The sequence below is a fragment of the Apteryx mantelli genome, chromosome 4 (assembly GCF_036417845.1).
Source record: "Apteryx mantelli isolate bAptMan1 chromosome 4, bAptMan1.hap1, whole genome shotgun sequence".
In the NCBI taxonomy this organism is placed as follows: domain Eukaryota; kingdom Metazoa; phylum Chordata; class Aves; order Apterygiformes; family Apterygidae; genus Apteryx; species Apteryx mantelli.
The window spans coordinates 40,231,106-40,249,048 of NC_089981.1; the positions used below are offsets into that span (position 1 = coordinate 40,231,106).

The 17,943-nt window shown below is 44.0% G+C and overlaps 2 protein-coding genes across 3 annotated transcripts in view; both read right to left on the bottom strand.

The window, feature by feature from the left end:
- Window positions 1-5,823, bottom strand: part of SLC1A2 (solute carrier family 1 member 2) — a 90,574-nt gene extending 84,751 nt beyond the window's left edge. Inside the window, exon 1 of the mRNA XM_067296300.1 lies at window positions 5,767-5,823. Coding sequence (XP_067152401.1) covers window positions 5,767-5,783 — 17 coding nt within the window. The 5' untranslated portion in view covers window positions 5,784-5,823. The remainder of the gene's footprint in view (window positions 1-5,766) is intronic.
- A 3,689-nt stretch (window positions 5,824-9,512) lies between these two features.
- Window positions 9,513-17,943, bottom strand: part of PAMR1 (peptidase domain containing associated with muscle regeneration 1) — a 57,002-nt gene continuing 48,571 nt past the window's right edge. For both annotated transcript variants that reach the window (XM_013959426.2, XM_013959427.2), the window contains 5 exons: window positions 17,548-17,760; window positions 15,895-15,961; window positions 13,501-13,733; window positions 11,805-12,100; window positions 9,513-10,560 (listed from right to left, as the gene is read on the bottom strand). In XM_013959426.2, coding sequence (XP_013814880.1) covers window positions 10,024-10,560; window positions 11,805-12,100; window positions 13,501-13,733; window positions 15,895-15,961; window positions 17,548-17,760 — 1,346 coding nt within the window. In that variant the 3' untranslated portion in view covers window positions 9,513-10,023. The remainder of the gene's footprint in view (window positions 10,561-11,804; window positions 12,101-13,500; window positions 13,734-15,894; window positions 15,962-17,547; window positions 17,761-17,943) is intronic.

Genomic DNA, 17,943 nt, shown 5'->3' on the forward strand with positions numbered 1-17,943 from the left:
AGAGATTTTATGACAGTCTTTCAACTGAAAAACTGTGGCTTTTAAAACACTGCTCACAAGCTTACAGTTAGTATCGATCTTGGTTAGGATAGATCGTAGGTCAAGGGGAAATGGAAAGATGAAGGAAGATAATTAAACACAGCGAATTACAGAAATACAGTACTGCCTTGTGGCTATCACAAAAACCTATGGAGAGTTCTTAGTACGCTTGTACATACACACACGCATGTATGTTCACAGGATGTATGCGTATACACATATTTATATCTGTCTCATGGAAGACTATAATAAGGCAAGACTTTTGAAAACTCTAGCCATTTTTTAAGGGCCAGCTATCTGATCTTAGCCTTTATGCATCTAATCTCATTCTAGAATATGTTTTTCCAAAAAGCTCAGATAAATAAGCCCCTACAGACTTTTTTAGAAGCATTTTAATGTAGAGGATTTTATTTGTGCCTCTACACAAGGATCTTGATAGTTAGAAAACATTTAGGTATACGTGACAACTTTTTGAAAGCGTAGCTCAAGGTCAAACTGAAGGTTGGGGTCATGAGAACTATCGTGCCACTGGATGAGTTTTAAGTAACCTGTCTTATCTTTTACAGGGCCTAATTCTATTTTATTGAAATCCGCGAGAGACTTGCGATTGACAACAGTGAAAGGAGGTCAGAGCCACAGCTGATATGTCTAATTAATAGGCTACATCCACTCCATCTGTCCCACAACATGTCTGAGAAAGTGTGCGGGGAAAACATCTCCATCATGGGTTGGTGCTATTAAAATCCTGAATAAAAATAACAGAGGAGTGCTCATGGAGGATTTCATCCTCTGAAATATCTAAACATTCTCACCAGCACATTTCATCAAGTTTCCATTTAGAGGAGTTCTGCGGGTAAAATACTCAGTGAAAACTCAGATGACAAGAAACCTGTGAGTGTGCTTGTGTACATATTGTGGCAGATCCTAAAAACCTACTCTCCTATGTAGGTATTTGAACCTTATAATGAAATGCAGAGCTAGTCTTATTGACTCAGACAGGCATATTCCATTGTCTCCAGGCTAGTGTTTGCTGGGAATCTCCCTTTTAGGCTGTCTTGACAATACAGTAAATGGCTTTAGGGCTCCTACTACAAGATCCAAAACCAATGCAGACACGTAACTAAAACACTAATCCAGTAGAAGAAATACATTATTATGGTTCAGATTTGTTCAAAAAATATTGACAGCTTAACACAGGGCTTTATGCTGGGTAAGGTATTTATTATATGTGCCTGCCATGTTAAATTTATGTTGAATTGACTAATATTTGTCTTTTCACAGCTAGTATAAAACCCATGTAAGTTCCACACTATATGCTGTGGCTAATTTTAGAGAAATCCAGTCATATGCCCTTCCCTGATCTGGACCAAACTCATATTGTTGGATAACCAGGTCATGTAGAGAATATTCACGATCGTGGAACTGCAGCTTCAGAGACAGTGAAACTTAGGATACAGATAGTTTCTGTAGATGAACGTAGAAACAGTCAAGCTCAGAGAGAAGGAATGGACCACAGCTGTTTTTGTTTTTCTGTTAACTGAGATATTGATAAAGTCAAACATCAGGAAAGGAGTCTCTGTAGCTTACATGCAGTATATTCTCCATTCAGAACAGCATGGGAAATCCACCTCTGTGCCATTTGATATTACATAAAGACCATTTATATTCAATGCATATAAAATTGTGAAGCATGTTCAACTATGTCACTAATCAAACCACTACACTAAACAAGTACCCTGAAACTTCTGTATTTTCAAGCAAAAGGATGTTTCAGCATACTTTTTCACTTTCGCTAGATTTATTTTGCAGCAGTGTGTGTACACACACACACACGCACACGCTGCCAGTTAACTGTGTGCCACATACCCATAAAGGTAACGTCTTTATTAAGTAAACATGCCCTGGGACTGTTCTCTAGCACTCAGGCCAACTGAAATGGAACAGCCCTTATCCGTACTATTAAACTCTCCAAAATATGCTGATTTCATCCAGACTGACGCCTGGGAATGACCACTGGCCCATGCCAACTCCCCAACCAGGCCTGGGAACCGGGGGAGTGCTAGCTGGCCAAAGCCATGGTGGGACTGCTCTGCTGCCTGGCCAGCACAGAGAGCTCCTGTGTGCTCCCTCAGGAACCTGCCCTGCCTCTCCTTAATTTACTACCATAAATGTTGTGATAGTGTCTCCTACTGGCTGTATTCTTAAAGGAACAGGCACAAACACAAACTTCATGCCCGAAACTCCAGTCTTCGAAAGTATACAAAACACAAATGCATCTCTGGATTTTTAGAGTATCTAAAAGAGTGTCACTCAAATGGGGGAAAAAATGAAATAAATAATTAAAACACCCATAGTTTAACATCTGAATTACAAAGTCCCATCCAAAACCTATCTCTAGATTATACAAATGTGTTTTTATAAAAAGGTAGCAACCTATTGCATTATTTCCCTTTTGAAACAGTAAGGCTAACAAGAGATCCCAGAGCTACAACAAAATCACAGCAAGCAAGGTGTTCAGGACTTTGCTCAACTGCCCGAAGACAAGCATGGGCATCAAATGGATCAGAGTCAATCTCATTTACCCTTTGGGTCCTTTCAGACCCTATAAAAGTAAAGGAAATGCTTAAACGCACTGCCTTAAGGCAGAAACGGTTAGTCTCCATAGGTTCAACCTACTAGATACTCAAGACTTTGCCAGATGCCACAATGAGAGGATTTCTGTGAATATGAACTAACGACGATGGATCTCTGAACCACGCTAAGGACTCAGGAAAGGCGATGCTAGCACAGATCAATGGGCCGCTTCACCCAGTATCCTGCCTGCTCTCATGGCCAGTAGAGGATGTTTAGACAGAGAATGTAACAACGAGCAACCCAGCGCAATATCAGTAATTGGTTCTAGCCTTTCCTCCCCGAACTACTAACTTATTTTCAGTATCCAGCTCCAGCTACGCCCCAAAAATACATCTTGGCACTGAGATCAGTATCAGGGGATTTTGTGAAAGGAAGACTTAGCAGTCAAGGTACCAGTCAGTGCATACTGCAGTAAGCCAAAGCTCCAGTAGCTGGAACTATAGCAAGGTAGACCCAAAAGCCCACATGGGCTTGATTTTGCTATGTTTGGAAATATTTCCTTTTTCATTTTCAGCTGATCGTAGTTTCTTGTTGTCCACCAACCTCTTGGAACAGAACATTTTGGACAACAAATGTCTATTCATGGATAAGCCTAACTAAGACACTGAAAAAAAAATAATGACTGGAAAGGAGCAGACAAGGAAATCTCCTTTCCTAGCAAATCCTGGCTCTAAGTGGCCACTGCTTCCTGAGAATGGAATACAGACTTGCCTTCTTCTGTGGATATATCGGCGCTTTCTGTTGTTGGTCAAATATCCTGTGATACTCCTGACATCCTGACATTTATGTAAGCTCCCCTGTGAAAGGAGAAATAACCCAACATGAAAATGACTGTGGTTGGAATAGTTCTACCACAACAAAATAATGACTTTCAATACAAGCACAGCACACATCCTGACTAATGTGTCTATTTGAACATCACAAGAGCCACCAGGCATAAAACCAGAGCACATACAGTCAGATTACCCTAGGTCTCACCTCTCCTTTCCCCTGTCCCCATCTCCAGCAGGTCTTTCTCCGCGTACCTGTGTGTGCCTGAGATACGCTGCTCTGCTTGCAGCAGTGGACGCTCCCTGCTACCTGTCTTTTTTCCACTGTGCCGGTGCCAGTAGAAAAACTTTCTTGAGCCAGGTCCAGTTGCTCCAGAATTCACTTTCCCTGATGATCCTTATGGTGCCCGAGTTTGCTGAGCTTTAGGCTGGAGTGTAAGGCTTATCTCTATCCTCAGCTTTTTACCTGAGGAGAGGGAAGGATGGCAATTCAGTTCTGGAAGAGGTTGTCACTGGTAAAAAGGGACTGACAAGTGAAATGCATCCCACTCAACTGGTTTTCCACACCTCCTTCAGCTATCACCAAGCATCAGCTGAAACACACCAAGTAAGCAGTTTCCGCTTGGTGAATTTCCTAAAAGGTTTGACAGCAAAGGCTAAAGTTTTTTCTGTTATTACACTGACAATTTAGCTCTGTCCAATAAGGAAAGTAAAAACAAGCATCTACTTTTCCTCTCTCTCTCATCTTTCTTCATCCACTTGTTCAGACAACTTCTTTTAAAACCATCTCTCTCTCTGCACACATTTCAAACCTTCTTTTCACCTGAGGTTGACAAATCCCTCTAACACAGCCACCTCTCTTGTCACATCTCTCCTTATTAAACCCTTGCACAACACATCCCATATTCCCCCACCAGTCCAAAACAAGCCTGAAACAACCTCCTTTATTTGGGAACAGAAACAGCAGGTAACCAGAGCTCTCAGAGGACAGTGGAAGTTGGGGTAGTCCAAGGAAAGAGAAGGGGCAGAGACCAGAGCGCTGCAACCAGAGAAATGCAGGTGGTTTCCTCAGTTTCGGAGCCTCTTCCTCCTGGCTCCGTTTATTTGTTGACAACATCTAGTTAAGTGGTTTCATTGCCAGAGGAAATGCTAAAGGGCGGATTAAACCGCTGGGCTGCTACTGAACCAGGAACGTGCAAATCTGGAGTAGCAATTCCCGGAGAAGGCAGGGCAGTAGGGACAGGACGGGTGAGCGGGCTGGGCTGCCTTTGCCACAGTCGCGTGACAGCTCTTGCACGGCCGCGGAGCCCCACAGATCCGCCCTCTGTCAGGCCTGGGGGATCGTCCTTTGCCCAAAGCAAGCTAAGCTAATGCATCCTAACCTTCCCCCTCCTGAGCCAGCAGTGTGCGGGCCACTCCATGGAGAGTGAGGCCCTTTCCTCGCCCAGGTGAGGGGAAACCTGCGTGCACGCGCGCCCCAGACATGTGTCGGGTTACTTAAAGCAGCTCAGCAAGCCTTCCAGCCGGAGCGGCACAAAAGCAATACAAACAGAGCTTCCTTTGGCGCTGTACTCAGAGAGTCCCATCCAGAGCAGATCATACTGATCCAACCTGACAGCATCCAAGGGATAAAGGGGCGGCTCACACCGGACGCAGCCTAATGCTAGCTAGTATTATAAGAGGGCAACCACAGACCAAAGAAACCTTTTCTTCTCTTTTTCTTCTTACTACCAGCTATTCCTCTGTAAACCAAATGAGCCCCCAGCCCCATCGGACTGATCCTCGCAATCCTTTCACAGGTAGGGAGAGAGGTTTCCTTCACAGGGGCTGAGCTGTGTTTGCTTTTCTTTAAACCTCTTGTATAACCCTTCGCCCTTCCCAGCATTTCTTTTGCTAGCACTGTAACACATTTGGCAGAAATATGCAATATTGCAAAACTCCTCAAGAAGTTGGATTTGTCCGTTGCCTTTTTCTGGGGGGTGAAGAGGGAAAGCTGCTCGGTTCTCTTTAAGCTATATAAAATGATTGTTTTAAGAGGCGGCTCCCGTCTCCATCCTCTGGGTTAGCCACGCACTCAGACGCTTCAGCGCTCAGGCAGGTGGTGAGAGCCTGGCCTGCCCTCCAGGGGTTAAATAAAGAAGGGACGGCAGGGAAAGGGAAACCTTTTTCCAGGGATTCATGCTTGAAATTCCTTCTTTTCTCCTCTCCCGACCGCGCTTCGCCGGCCGCTCCCGCACTGTGCACCCGGGGGGCGGCAGGGATTAGCGAGCAGACGGCAGCCCCGCGGCAGCCCCGCGCCCCCGCCCGCCCTGCCCGGCCTCACCCGTCCGCCGATGCCATGGTGCCGGCGGCCGCCGTGGGCCGGGGCGGGCTCGCTCCCGGCGCCGCTGCACCGCGCCGGCTGTGCGGCGTGTCCGCCCGTCCGTCTGTCCGTCCGTGCGTGCGTGCGTGCGTGTGTGTGTATGTATGTGTGAGCGCCAGCCAGGGAAGGAGGGAGGGAGGGAGGGAGATGGGGGCGACTTCACACCGACACGGCGCTGGCTGCGGCGGGATTGGAAGACTTTAGCACTGGATTTGCAGTCTATCCCTCGCTATTTCAGGCGAGGGCTGACATCACCGCCCGTCGCTACTCCTATAAATCCCCCCAACCGCGCATTTAAAGCGGGCGAGGAGGCCGGGGGGAGGGGAGGGAAGGGAGAAGCCCCCTCGCGGGGGAAGGGCCGCCGCGGGCACCGGAGCCACCGCCACCGCCACCGCCACCTCCTCCTCCTTGGTGCCGGGCGCGGGGCGCCGCCCCGGGGCGCTCAGCCCGCGGCAGCAGCGGCGACCACCGGGACACCTGCCGCCGCGGCGCTGCCGCGGGGCCGCTCCGGGCACCGGGGCTCGGCGCTGCCCTCGGAGGGCCGCGGGGGGCCGGGCCGGGCCGGGGCCGCTCTCGGCGGCGGCGGCGGCGGCGGCGCGGGGCGGTGCTGCCCCCTTTCGGGCGGGCGGCGGCGGCGCGGGCGGCCGCTCCCGCCGCGGCCAGGGGGCGCCGCCGCCGCCGCCGCCGGCGCGGAGCTGCGGGCGCGGGGAGCCCCGCGGCGGGGGGCGGCACAGGGGCCCCGCGGCGGGGGGCGGCCCGGCCCGGCCCGGCCCGCTGCGGCACTGCCTGCGGCTCGGTGCTTAGATTGCAGGGTGCAGCTCCCGCTGCATTTTCTAATCCCAACCGGATGCGCGTTTTCCTGCGCTCGCCGGGGTAATCCCCCCGCCGGGGTAATCCCCCGGAGTGAGCTGCGGCAGGCCGCCGGTAACAGGTGCGCCAGACTTGTGCGTGCTGATTGCTGCTGTTCGCGCTGCACAGTGCTATTTTTCGTCTACACACCCCTTCTTTTAGAAGTAATTCAACCCACGTACAGCCCCCAAAACATACAAAGGGAGAGACACACATCCATTGGAGTGAGGAAGAAAGCAGGGATTGTTTTTTCTTTCATAGCAATCTCTCTTTACGGCCTTTTCAGCATGCCTAGCTCTGCTCCTCAGGGGGAAGATGCATTGCTATCCCTGTTGCGCTATTTCACACCCTTTCCTCAACAGATGGCATAGATCCTCACCTGTTTAAAAAGAGATGTTCAAAATAGTTTTGCATCTTAAAAATAGATCCTGGCTATCGAAAGGATTAGTGATTCCAGCTCGGTTTGTTTGGCTTTTTTTTTTTTTTTTTTTAACATTCATATGCTATTTTTCCTCATCAGTGGAGTTGCATCTCAGCCCTTGTTCTGCTCAGGCTGTAGGTATGGAGCTACTGTGAATCAGCCTGCCAGACAGGATGGAGAAGCTGACCTCAGAGGCTGTTTCTATCTATAACTCCTACACATACTAGGCAACAGGTGTTTGTGCATGGCCGTCTGTGTGTATGTGTGAATATACATGTCATATGAAAATAGAAATACATTATATTTGCATTTAAAGATAAGTCAGAACTGAATCTAGGATTCAAACATCATCAAAGTTAAGGTCCAGAAGCAGACCCAAATGCTACAGTTAATTTCTTTTTCTGTAAAGAACTACGCTAAGATTTTAAGCTGGGACTCAGTGAAACCTGACCTTTTTCTTGCTTCTGTTTTCTCTGAGTAGAATCTCTAAATAGAATAGAAGTTTCTCTGCAAGAATATACTTCTGTGCGCTATACAGCTGGATTGTTGCTGCCCGAGCCCAGCAGTCTCCAGCTATCCGTTGCCAGATCTATGAGTGGTTGAAACTAAATGGGGAAGGGATTTAACACGAAGAAGTCAGAGGACCAGTGAGTACCAGGCCCAACTGATCTTTTGAAAAAGGAGATGAATCAGAGCTGGAATTAACATGGACTTTTTGCTGATCTGTGTGGACTGCAAAGCTCTCAACTGGACAAATCCTAGAGCAGAAAAAAAATTAAAGCCTATTCTTTTCTTATCTCAGTTGTAGCAGTGGAGAGCAATAGTAATGCTATGTAAAGCAATGCAGTTACGTTGCTGTAACTGAGAAAAGAACCAGGTCCTTTATGGTTTCTGCTTCGGAAGAGAATTTCTCTTACCAGGAGAGCAGAGACTCTCCTTTCATTTACTCATGGAAGAGCTCTCACTGAGCAAGCCATGCTCCAATAAACAATCATATTTCTTTCTGATTCTTTCATTTCATTCTTCATATTAGTGTTAGGAAGGAGCACTTGTTGACCTGCAAGCTTACCCCCCTCCAAAACTGTCACCTAATTACCTCTAACCCCTTCTGTCAGAGTGGGAGTACCAAACATTCCTTGGCACATGTTCTTCCCAGCAGAGGAATGAAACAGATCTGATTTTTCACATTTAATTCAGAGTTTTTGTTGCTGTGGTTGCCATGCAGTTTGTCAGCCAAGCATAATCTCCTGGCAGGAGGAGATAGACAAACAACATAAGCAGCGAAGTAATTCACTGTGGTTATAGCCCTTAAACTTTTGGACTCGAGCAACAGATCATCTTGTCCTATTGCCAGTGAAAATAAGCGAAGTGCAAAAGCATAACACATTAAGTCCTTCTGCCCATGAAAACAAAATAAACTACGTGGAGCTACCTCCAATATTAATTGCCCTTTTAGCAGTAATTTTCAGATTCATAAGTAGGTGGAAACTACTGAGTGCTAAGAAACCTAAAGAAGATTTTCACAGTATCAGAGAAATCAGAACTGAAAACAGACTTCTTAGCTTGTAATAGCAATAGTCATGCAATAGTCTAGGCAGAACACGACTTCAGGAAATCCGAGTCTTTCCTGGTGGGAGGACTAAGTCCTTTCATCAGATCCTCAGCCTTCACATCTGACTGTTGTCTGTAGGCTTGGTTTAGGCACTGTAATAATTTTGAGGTCCTACAAATTCCAGGGTGTCATAGATGATCTATTGAGGCGTCATTACTGGTGGGAGACATTCCCCTGCTCCCCCTCCCCAACCTTATCTAGGTTTTATCTCCAGTTTTTAGCCTGTACTGAACAGAGGAGAATGATTTAGTGAGACAGCGGTAATAAGGAACATGAGGAGACTAAAGTCGCTCCACCAGACAACATGCCCAGTGGAGAATCTTATGCTTTGATGCCAAACTATCCGGTCAAGAAAAACCTCTGCCAAGAATGAGAACTAAACATTATTTTTCATGCTGAAAGGCTACAGGGGAGTTACTTTGCCACAAATGTATGTGACCTGATGGAAACCAGAACTTCTCATGGCTTAAGAAGAGCCTCTCCCAAGGCATTCATAAGTCTTTGAAATACTCTACATGGAAAAAGCTTTTAAAAGGCATGTTTCAGGTTTTCATCTGTTCAGAGCACAAGGTGGAAGAGAACTCCCCAGATACATTTCATTGCAATGGCTCATGTACAACAAAAGCAGCACTGGATGTATTAAGAAAAAAAAAAAAGATGCTGGTTATTTATGCAGTAATTGAATTTTGTGCTAATTCTGCCTCTCAGTGTGCCTGAAGAGTCCAAGTGAGAGAGTCACATGCAAACAGGCAAGGGCAGTAAATAGCCCCTAGAGTGTGACACAGATAAAGCAACATGGAATCTAAATAATGTCAGACGTGTATGTAGGTTAAAAAAAAACAAACCTTAGTTTATTTAAATGTTTAAAGTACTTGGGAGGGAAAAAGATTACATTGTACTATGGCAATACAGACAGCACATACCATAACAAGCTCATCCATCGTAATGAATTCAGGCTACTCTTCCAGCCTCCTGATCCTCTCAGTCACACAGATCTTTGGGAAAGGCTCACTCTCGATTTCTCTAGGGGACTCCGCACTACAGAATAATGTTAGTGAGAACTTGCTGTCCTGTTTCTGTATGTCAGACTCAGGAGCAGAGCATCATCCTCCCACCAGGGCAGAAAGCCGAAATATGTCAAAATGCTCCATGCACTGAGACCCTCTGTCATGGGTTGAGTAGCCTGATGGAACAGCTGATCCTAGGACAAATTACCAGGGTGTCTGCCTTAACCTTATCCCAGATGTGGCTCATCACTGGGATGAGAAGCCTAACGGAGCAGAGACTGTAAGAGATATTATGATAGTTATAAAATGCCATTTCCAGACACAGCTTTTTATTTCAGGTTCTTCTCAATCCAGTCTTTGAAAGGAAGCGCTTTGGTGTAGCCACTGTAGAGTTCGAGGCTGCAAGTTTTATCATAACCCCAGCTCACTAATCCCATCAGGTGCCACCTTAGCTCAGGAGATGCTTTTCCTGGCAAAGGTATGGCTGCAATCCCACCAGTCTCAGCAGGGCAGATATTAGAAAAGGCTGTGTGGTCCTGTTTGGCACAGAACATGCTGTCAGTGATGCTGACCTGCATCCCATTATCTTCATACTGCTGCTCACACAACAGTGAGTCCACCATCTGAACAAGTCCCATGCGGATTGTGTCATTCTTGTATCCGGGATCTTTAACGTCAGCCAATACCTTCCAGCCGGTAACCATTATTTTTAAATCCTCTGTGGATGAAGTCAAATCATGAGAAGATGCCAAGCAAACAGGTTGAACATGACTGCTGATTCTGGCTTTGTCCAAGAGTTTTATGATAGCTATGTCAGAATCAAGTAATATAGGGTCATAATTGGGATGCACTATGATGGCAGAAATCTGGGGAGGAATCAGAATAGGAAGAATTGTAGGGTTAATAGCAGCGGAAAAATCAGCAACACTCTTTCCATATTTCTACAATTTATTTTAGCTTATTTTGCATTCTTCTCCTCCCCCCTTTACTCCCAAAATATTCTCTCATCATAGAGCTCACTCAAATGACTGCTTCCAAATCAAAAACATGCAAAGAGATCAAGCATCTTCTCTTAAGGGCTTTTTTTTTTGGCTTGGGTTTCAGGCCAGTTTTTATTGCGTGAAACTCCTCTTAATGAAATGCAATCAAAGACATCTTCACCAAAGTGGGGAGTTAATATGCAGTTCAAGATCTCCCACCATTTACTGAAAAGATTTTGCCTGCCATGTCATCTTCAGTCTGTAAAATTAGAATTTGGGGGGCGGGGGGAGGACTTTGAATTAAAATGTCTTCTTCTTTTTGTAATTCACCTATCTTCCATCCCCCAAAAGAATAGTAGCAATACATAACATAATGCTGGGGCCAAACCTTACCATTCTTATAAGGAAATATTGTCAAAAAATAATATATCTAAGAAGATCTGAAAAAGTTGCAATTACGGAAAGAAAACAAAAAACTGCATGTAAAATAATAATCAAATTAACAATAACTCACTGGTAAAACGCATTCATGAACTCACATATCCCCCACTCCAAAAAAAGAGACAAAGCTGAAATTCCTGTATTTCTCTTCATTTTGACTTCAGCCTTTCTAGTTTTAAGTCAAGCAAACCATTCTGGTGAGCCTGAGGTGCTATTTTTGGAGCTGGAGTCAGCTACAAACTTCTTTAGAGTTTGGGAGTCTCTTTAGAGTCTGCTCAGTGTTGGGACTGAGATATGAAATGTATTCACGGTGTCAAACCAGGATCTAGAGCACAGGTGTCTCCCTATAAATAATGCTAATCGCTATTGACAGTGGCTGGCACCTCTTCTCCTTTTTTTCTGGCAATATCAGTCAAGATCTAATGGCCCATGGAATCTGGACTATTTTCTTAGTCATCAGTGTTAGGGGGAACCATGTGAGCTGGGCAGTGTAAGGGAAATTTAATGCACTGCAGCATGTGCCCTCCTTGTGCCATGACAGTTCTGACAGTTGAGTCTCTAGGTACGCATTTCAAAGAACAGTGTGTAAAACAGTATTTTGTCTAAAGGATAATCTCTTTCTCCCCATACAGGATGAATCTGATCAACATGTGTCTGTGCTAATCATTTTCCGCTCCCACTAGACTCACCCGCAGGTTCTGGATGGTCTTTTCATCTCTGTCATCATCTCTGTAGAATTTCCCCAGAACCACCTTGAGTTCGGCTGTCTTGAGTACAATGGTCTTGCCCAGGTCCGTGACGCAGTGGGCTGCCACCACCACAGTGCGCTCGTTCACCAAGGCCCCACTGCAGATAAGAATCCAGGTCCCTTTCCGGAGGCTGCTCTCCTTCACCCCATTGGCTGTCCGATATATCGCTGCTTGCCAGGGCCACCTGGTAGAGGTCACTGTCTTTTGAAGAGTGATGTTTTCTGCTTTTCCACAGACTGAGGAAACATGAACCAAGAGTGAGGTAATGTCTTTTCCTCTTTGAAGAATCCGAGTGTCCCTCTTTCTTGATTCCTGCTTAGGATGTGCCTCAAGGAACCAAACTGCAATGGTTAGCAGGAGGCACAGATTTCCTATTAACCTTTAGCTTTTACCTGCAAAATTCTAGTATGAGTATATTTTATATAGCTGTAAAAGACATTCATTTTTTCCATTATTAACTGAATCCCTGGCTAACGTATGAATGTGGGTTTAGCACTTGAGCAGGTGAATTTTCATGACAACCTTTTCAAGCTGCAACTATAATGAGATAACTACATAAGAAACTGGAAAGAACACCACTGATTCTTGCCTTTACTAAATCACCATAAAAACAGCAGTGTACTAAAACCCATCCTAGGCAGTCACAGAGTAACTGTGGGGTCATCTCCTAGAACTGACCTTGGCACATCTGCATTCATTCCTATAAGGACAGACTTCTCTTGCAGCAAAACCTTGAAGCAAATACACATAAATCAACAGCCGTCTCGAGGAAAATAAAAACAGAAAGCCATGCCTTGCCCTAGGAATATATTACCCTGGTTTAGGTCTGGGGTAAAATCTTCCATAGTAGAAAAGGTTTACTTCAGTTCAAAGGATTGCATCATGTGCTCACATTTTTTTAATTTCCCTTAGGACAAATGGGTTTTTCTGGGATGCAGTGTTTACATGCCCATAGCCAAAAGGAGTAAGTGAAATACTTCTCAATATCTGGGATGATCTCAAAGCAAAACCACAGATAAGAACTCTGAGAATCTGTATGATGTTAGGATCTACCTTCCACAGTTTGCTTGATATCAGTAGTGAGTCATACCAAATCCTGTGATGTTATTATCCTGACTTACTATGTGCACTAGCTCTGGATAAGATTTCATCTGATCTTACATTTTGCAATGTGAGCCCTTCCTTAGCAGGGTATATTAAAGGAAGGGCCTCTTTAAAATGCGGACTCTCCATTCTATTGCTTAAACCTTGATGTTTTCTTAAGCTGTGTGACAAAGTATAGAGATGAAAGAAAAATCACATTTGCAGTAAATAAAACAGGAAAACATGAGGTGATAATTGGAAAACATTTTCAAATCATGAGAGAACCCCATTATGCCTTTTGCTCAATGAAAGAGTATAAAAAAAATGATGGCAAATTATAGTGCTGAAAGCTTGATCCCTTTACCATCACCTACAGAAGTTCTACTGGTGGGTAAAAAGAGCCATGCATCTTGCAAGCTTTACTGCTCCTATTTCCCATCTGGAAGCATAGATGGCCTACAGTGTTAGGACTCCCTAATTATCTAAGATGAATACACATCCTGTTCCCCCCTCCACCAGGAGATGTGCACATTTTTTACCCGTAGAGACTCACTTGGAATACACACAGGGGCCCTCCCGCTCCATTTTCCTGTCTTCAGACAAGTCCTCCTGCTGCTACCCAGGCGGCGGTAGAAAGGAGAAATGCATTCATATTGCAGCTGAGTGTGCAGATGCTGGTACCCCAGGGGCAGGTCTCCAAATGGCAGTACCGGTTTCTTGGTTGGATAGATTTCAAGCTTTTGCTTGCTGAATGCAGATGAGTAAAGTTGATGCAAAGGTGTTTCCCTGTTTCAACACAAAAAGAACACAGGGTAATAATGATAATACGACAAAAACAATCCTTACTGTAGATTTATCACCAGCTGTGTTAAATAGCATTTAAAAACATAAGCAGTTAGCTTGCTTGTGAAAGAATAAGGCAAAAAACTCTTCCAACATAGTTTAGCAATATTCCTATTTACATCTCTGATATTTTGTTTATTTTTATGTATATATATATCTTTGTCTATAACATATCTATTTGTGTGTCTTTTTGTTTTTCATTTTACAGTTCCTGGATTGTATCCAGTTGCTTCTGAACGTGGAATGGTTCTTGCCATTCACAAAAGGACTGGGATATCATGTTTTTAATAGAGAAATTACACTGGAAGTTGGCATTGCCATACTTACTTCTCCCTGGAGAGGAGTTAGTCACATCTTTTCTCTGGTGAACATTTTAATAGGCAGTATTAGAAATCAATTCAGATTAAATCAGGTTGATAAAGTTCCTTGATTTAGCAATTAACAGAGATAATTACTTCACCACAGAGACTTCATAATTGCACTAAGCACTAAGCTTCCATTTAGAAATTGTACTGATTAGCTGAAACATGGCACATAATTAAAAAAATAAATACATGCATCAGCCTGGTATGGACCATGAGCTTGACTATAGTCATACTTAACTCTTCACCACTTAGTACATGCCCCTTGCACTAATGCTTAAAAACTCCTGTCTCCAGAAAAAGCTATTTACATCTGCAAAATTCATCAGGAAATTAATTTCCCTTGAGATTTCTGGTACTGCCTGCATCCAGAAAAGCCCTAAAAATGGATTTTTCATGTGGCAATTCCATTTCTGGTCACAGAGAGACACAGACTGTCTCCATCACATAGAATCTGTGACATGATATATGACAGCACTCAAGGAAGGCAAAGTTATTAAGAATGAGAGCAATGGCAAGTTTCTCTGATTTTGGAAGAGGGATGAGAGGTGCTGTGTGTTTGTGCTCAGACTGCTTGGGTCCAATTCCCTACTTACATGTCACCTTGCATTATCGCATAATCCATACTTTGCCTCACTATTATTCTATAAAATTGAACTACTTCAAGAGATAAAAACAGTTCACAAATATGAGATGCCATCATGGTGCTATAGAGGTGGGGACATATATTTGCTCTCATGCAGCAGGTTTAAGCAAACCGAAACATTTAGCATAAGAAGACCTGTATTCAAAAATGAATGGAGAAATTTAAGGAAAAATAAATCTCCTGATGGCTACTAAAATCTTCTGATGGCTTTCTAGGGCCATCTCTAAGATCCTAAGTCACAGACAGCTGGAGGGTGGGAAAGTATTTGGGGGAAGTATGTGCTTGCCTTGTTCCTAAAGTCTTCTCTAGGCATCTGCTACTGGCCATTGCCAGAGACAGGACAGGGCTTGAGCTGGACCTTTATTCTGACCTGGTATGGCTGTTCTTAAGACCAAAGATGAGGACAGTTCTTGCACTGCATCTAAAAATAAATGAATCCTGCACTGCAAAAAGACACTGAAATGAGAAATAATTACTTGGACAAAAATGAACCTGAACATTGCAGCATAACTAGATTCAGATTGGGCTCATTTCAAGAAATCAGCAAAAGGGCACAGCCAGACAACTGTCTGATTTTTCATTTCTTCCCCCTCTCCTACTCTCCTTCCTCCTCTCCCCCATCCCCATCCCAAACCCAACTTTATATCAATTGTACTGCATTGCTTTGGACAGTGAAACCTAATCAGAGCAGATTACATTAGTATGCTCCCTTCTCTCCTTGTGCTGTCCCCACTCATTTCTTCACTAAGACGTCATGTTTCCACATTTTAAAACACATCACTAGCCCCAAGGAATTTTTATGAGCTAATTCTTGTTGTCTGTCACAGTCTTGCAAGCCTAATTCCAGCATCATGCAGTGCTTTGCACATCTCCAGCTGTGCATAACTTCTTGGCTGCTTCCAGCAGCTTGCAAACCCGTGCTTAATCAGACCTCCCCTCCCAGCAGCTGTCATTGCTCCGTTACCAGGGGAGCTCACACCAACCATTTTGCAGGAATGGCTGCTCAGTCGGGCTAAGGCACACAGGGCGGAAAGGAGAGGATGGAAAAAGCAATCACGTTTTTCTTAAAACTGTAGTTGAGGTATTGCATTCTCACCTTGACTGAACCTGCATTGGAAGCACTTTCTGTCTCACCAGGTCAGAGATCTTTGGCTCTCTGCAGGCTAGAAAAAATACAATGTTGCACAGTCCTTTTCCACATTCAGAGCTCAAATGTTATGGTTCGTATACCTTTCCACTCTTTCCTGTTGCTAACAATAGTGGATTGGATTAAGGAAAGAGGCAGTAAATTATATGCATTAAAATAAAGATAGGCCATAAAGCCTAAAACTTTAGAAAAATACTTCCCTGCAGATTTCCAGATCTATCCCAACCCTGGAAGCAACTGAGCATCTTCTGTATTGGGCACTTTCAGCCATGGAGGAAGATTTCACTGTCAGCATTTGAACACCAGATTTATACCAGATTTATACCACTACAACTGACAGTTTGGAATCTGAGCAAACTTTTGCAAAAACATAATTATACCTAAAATATTTAATGTCCATCTCTCTAGCAACACAAAGCTAATCCCAGGCATACAGAGAAAGGCAGCACAGTATTACAGACTTTTGCAAGCCTATTTGCTTGTGGACCCTTTGGGAGGAGCTGGGGAGTCTGATTTAAAGGAACACCACAGAGTTACCTGAATATACACAAAATAACAGAAGGGAGATCCAGGATTTTTAATTTTGCATATTAAATTTATTTTAAGAGGAGGATAAAATATCCAGCTGTATCAGTTCAAATGATTTTGCCAGGATCTCTTTCCTGCTGCACACAGTGGAAGAAAAAGAATCTTGCAGGATGTATTTCATCTGTATGCCTGAGCACTCGTGTTCTGTGGGATTTAACAATATCTAGCTCTTTGTGATTACTGTATATGTTAACCTTTATGTCACTATCAAAGTTAACATCAATAAAGATGCTTTCCACAAATGGAGATGATTACATGCTTCAGGGAGAGAGTACTTCCATCTAAAATAACAGAATTAAGCAAATTCCCCAGGGGACAGATATATTTCCTTTTATTATCATTACTTTGGTTAACAACAAAATCTATCAAAATATGTTTTGAAAAAACTGCTCCGGGAAAACAGATTTGGCAGTTCCCCAGCCCAAATTCCTTTATCCATTCAGGGCTCCAGACATGCTTTCAGTAGCCCCAGGTCAACAGCATAATTCTCTTTCTAGCAAAGCACTTAAAGATGTGTTTCAGTGTTTTGATCAATAAAGATAGCTTAAGCATCTCCGCAAGTGATTTTTTCAATCATACCTTCGAGGATGCAATCTGCAAGCCTGGCCTTACAAACCTTTACACTTGCGACTGGGCCCATTGACTTAAAGGGACTGTTAGAGGAGAACTGGGCCCTACGACAGCAAGTCTGATGAGACAATTATTTCCTTCTATTTCAGTTCCCTGCTGATCTTCTTTGATTTTGATCTTACGCACTTTTGATCCTAACATGAGGGTAATTAAGGTCTAGGGAAAAATTCCTCTCTGCGTTTAAAGATGAAAACAACTGCTGGAATCGGGCTGAGTTTAGCAGCCAGTAAGAGCCAGCAAACTACCAGCCTCAGTATCAGCTGTCAATCAGAGGGTTTACTCTTAGGAAAACTGATTGTTTGGCCAGTGTAAATTATATAAAACAAACTCCAGTAAAAACACAGCAGTTTTTATGAGTTCTTGGAAAAAAAGATTGTAAACTACCTTTTATGCAGATTGGCTGTTTCCCTGACCATTCTCCATTGTCTTGGCAGGTCCGCTGTTCATTCCCACTAAGAACATACGAGTTGTTACAAAAGAAAGCAATGACTGTGCCAATTTTTGCATAGCGTCCATTCAAAAGCCCAGTGTCTTCTACCACTCTTCTGTAGCCATTGAGTGGGCCACCAGGATCTGAGCAGTTTTTTTCATCTAGAACTAATGATAGGGGGAGAAAAAATAGTAACCATTTTATCAAGTTCACAGCATTATTTTCACCTGTCAGATTGCTTGACATTACATGCAGATGTTACTACACAATCTATACTTCATTAAAGATGCCTTTTCAAGACCCATCTGGGAGCCCAGTCTTAGAAAAGATCAAATGTTAAAGGAGCAATA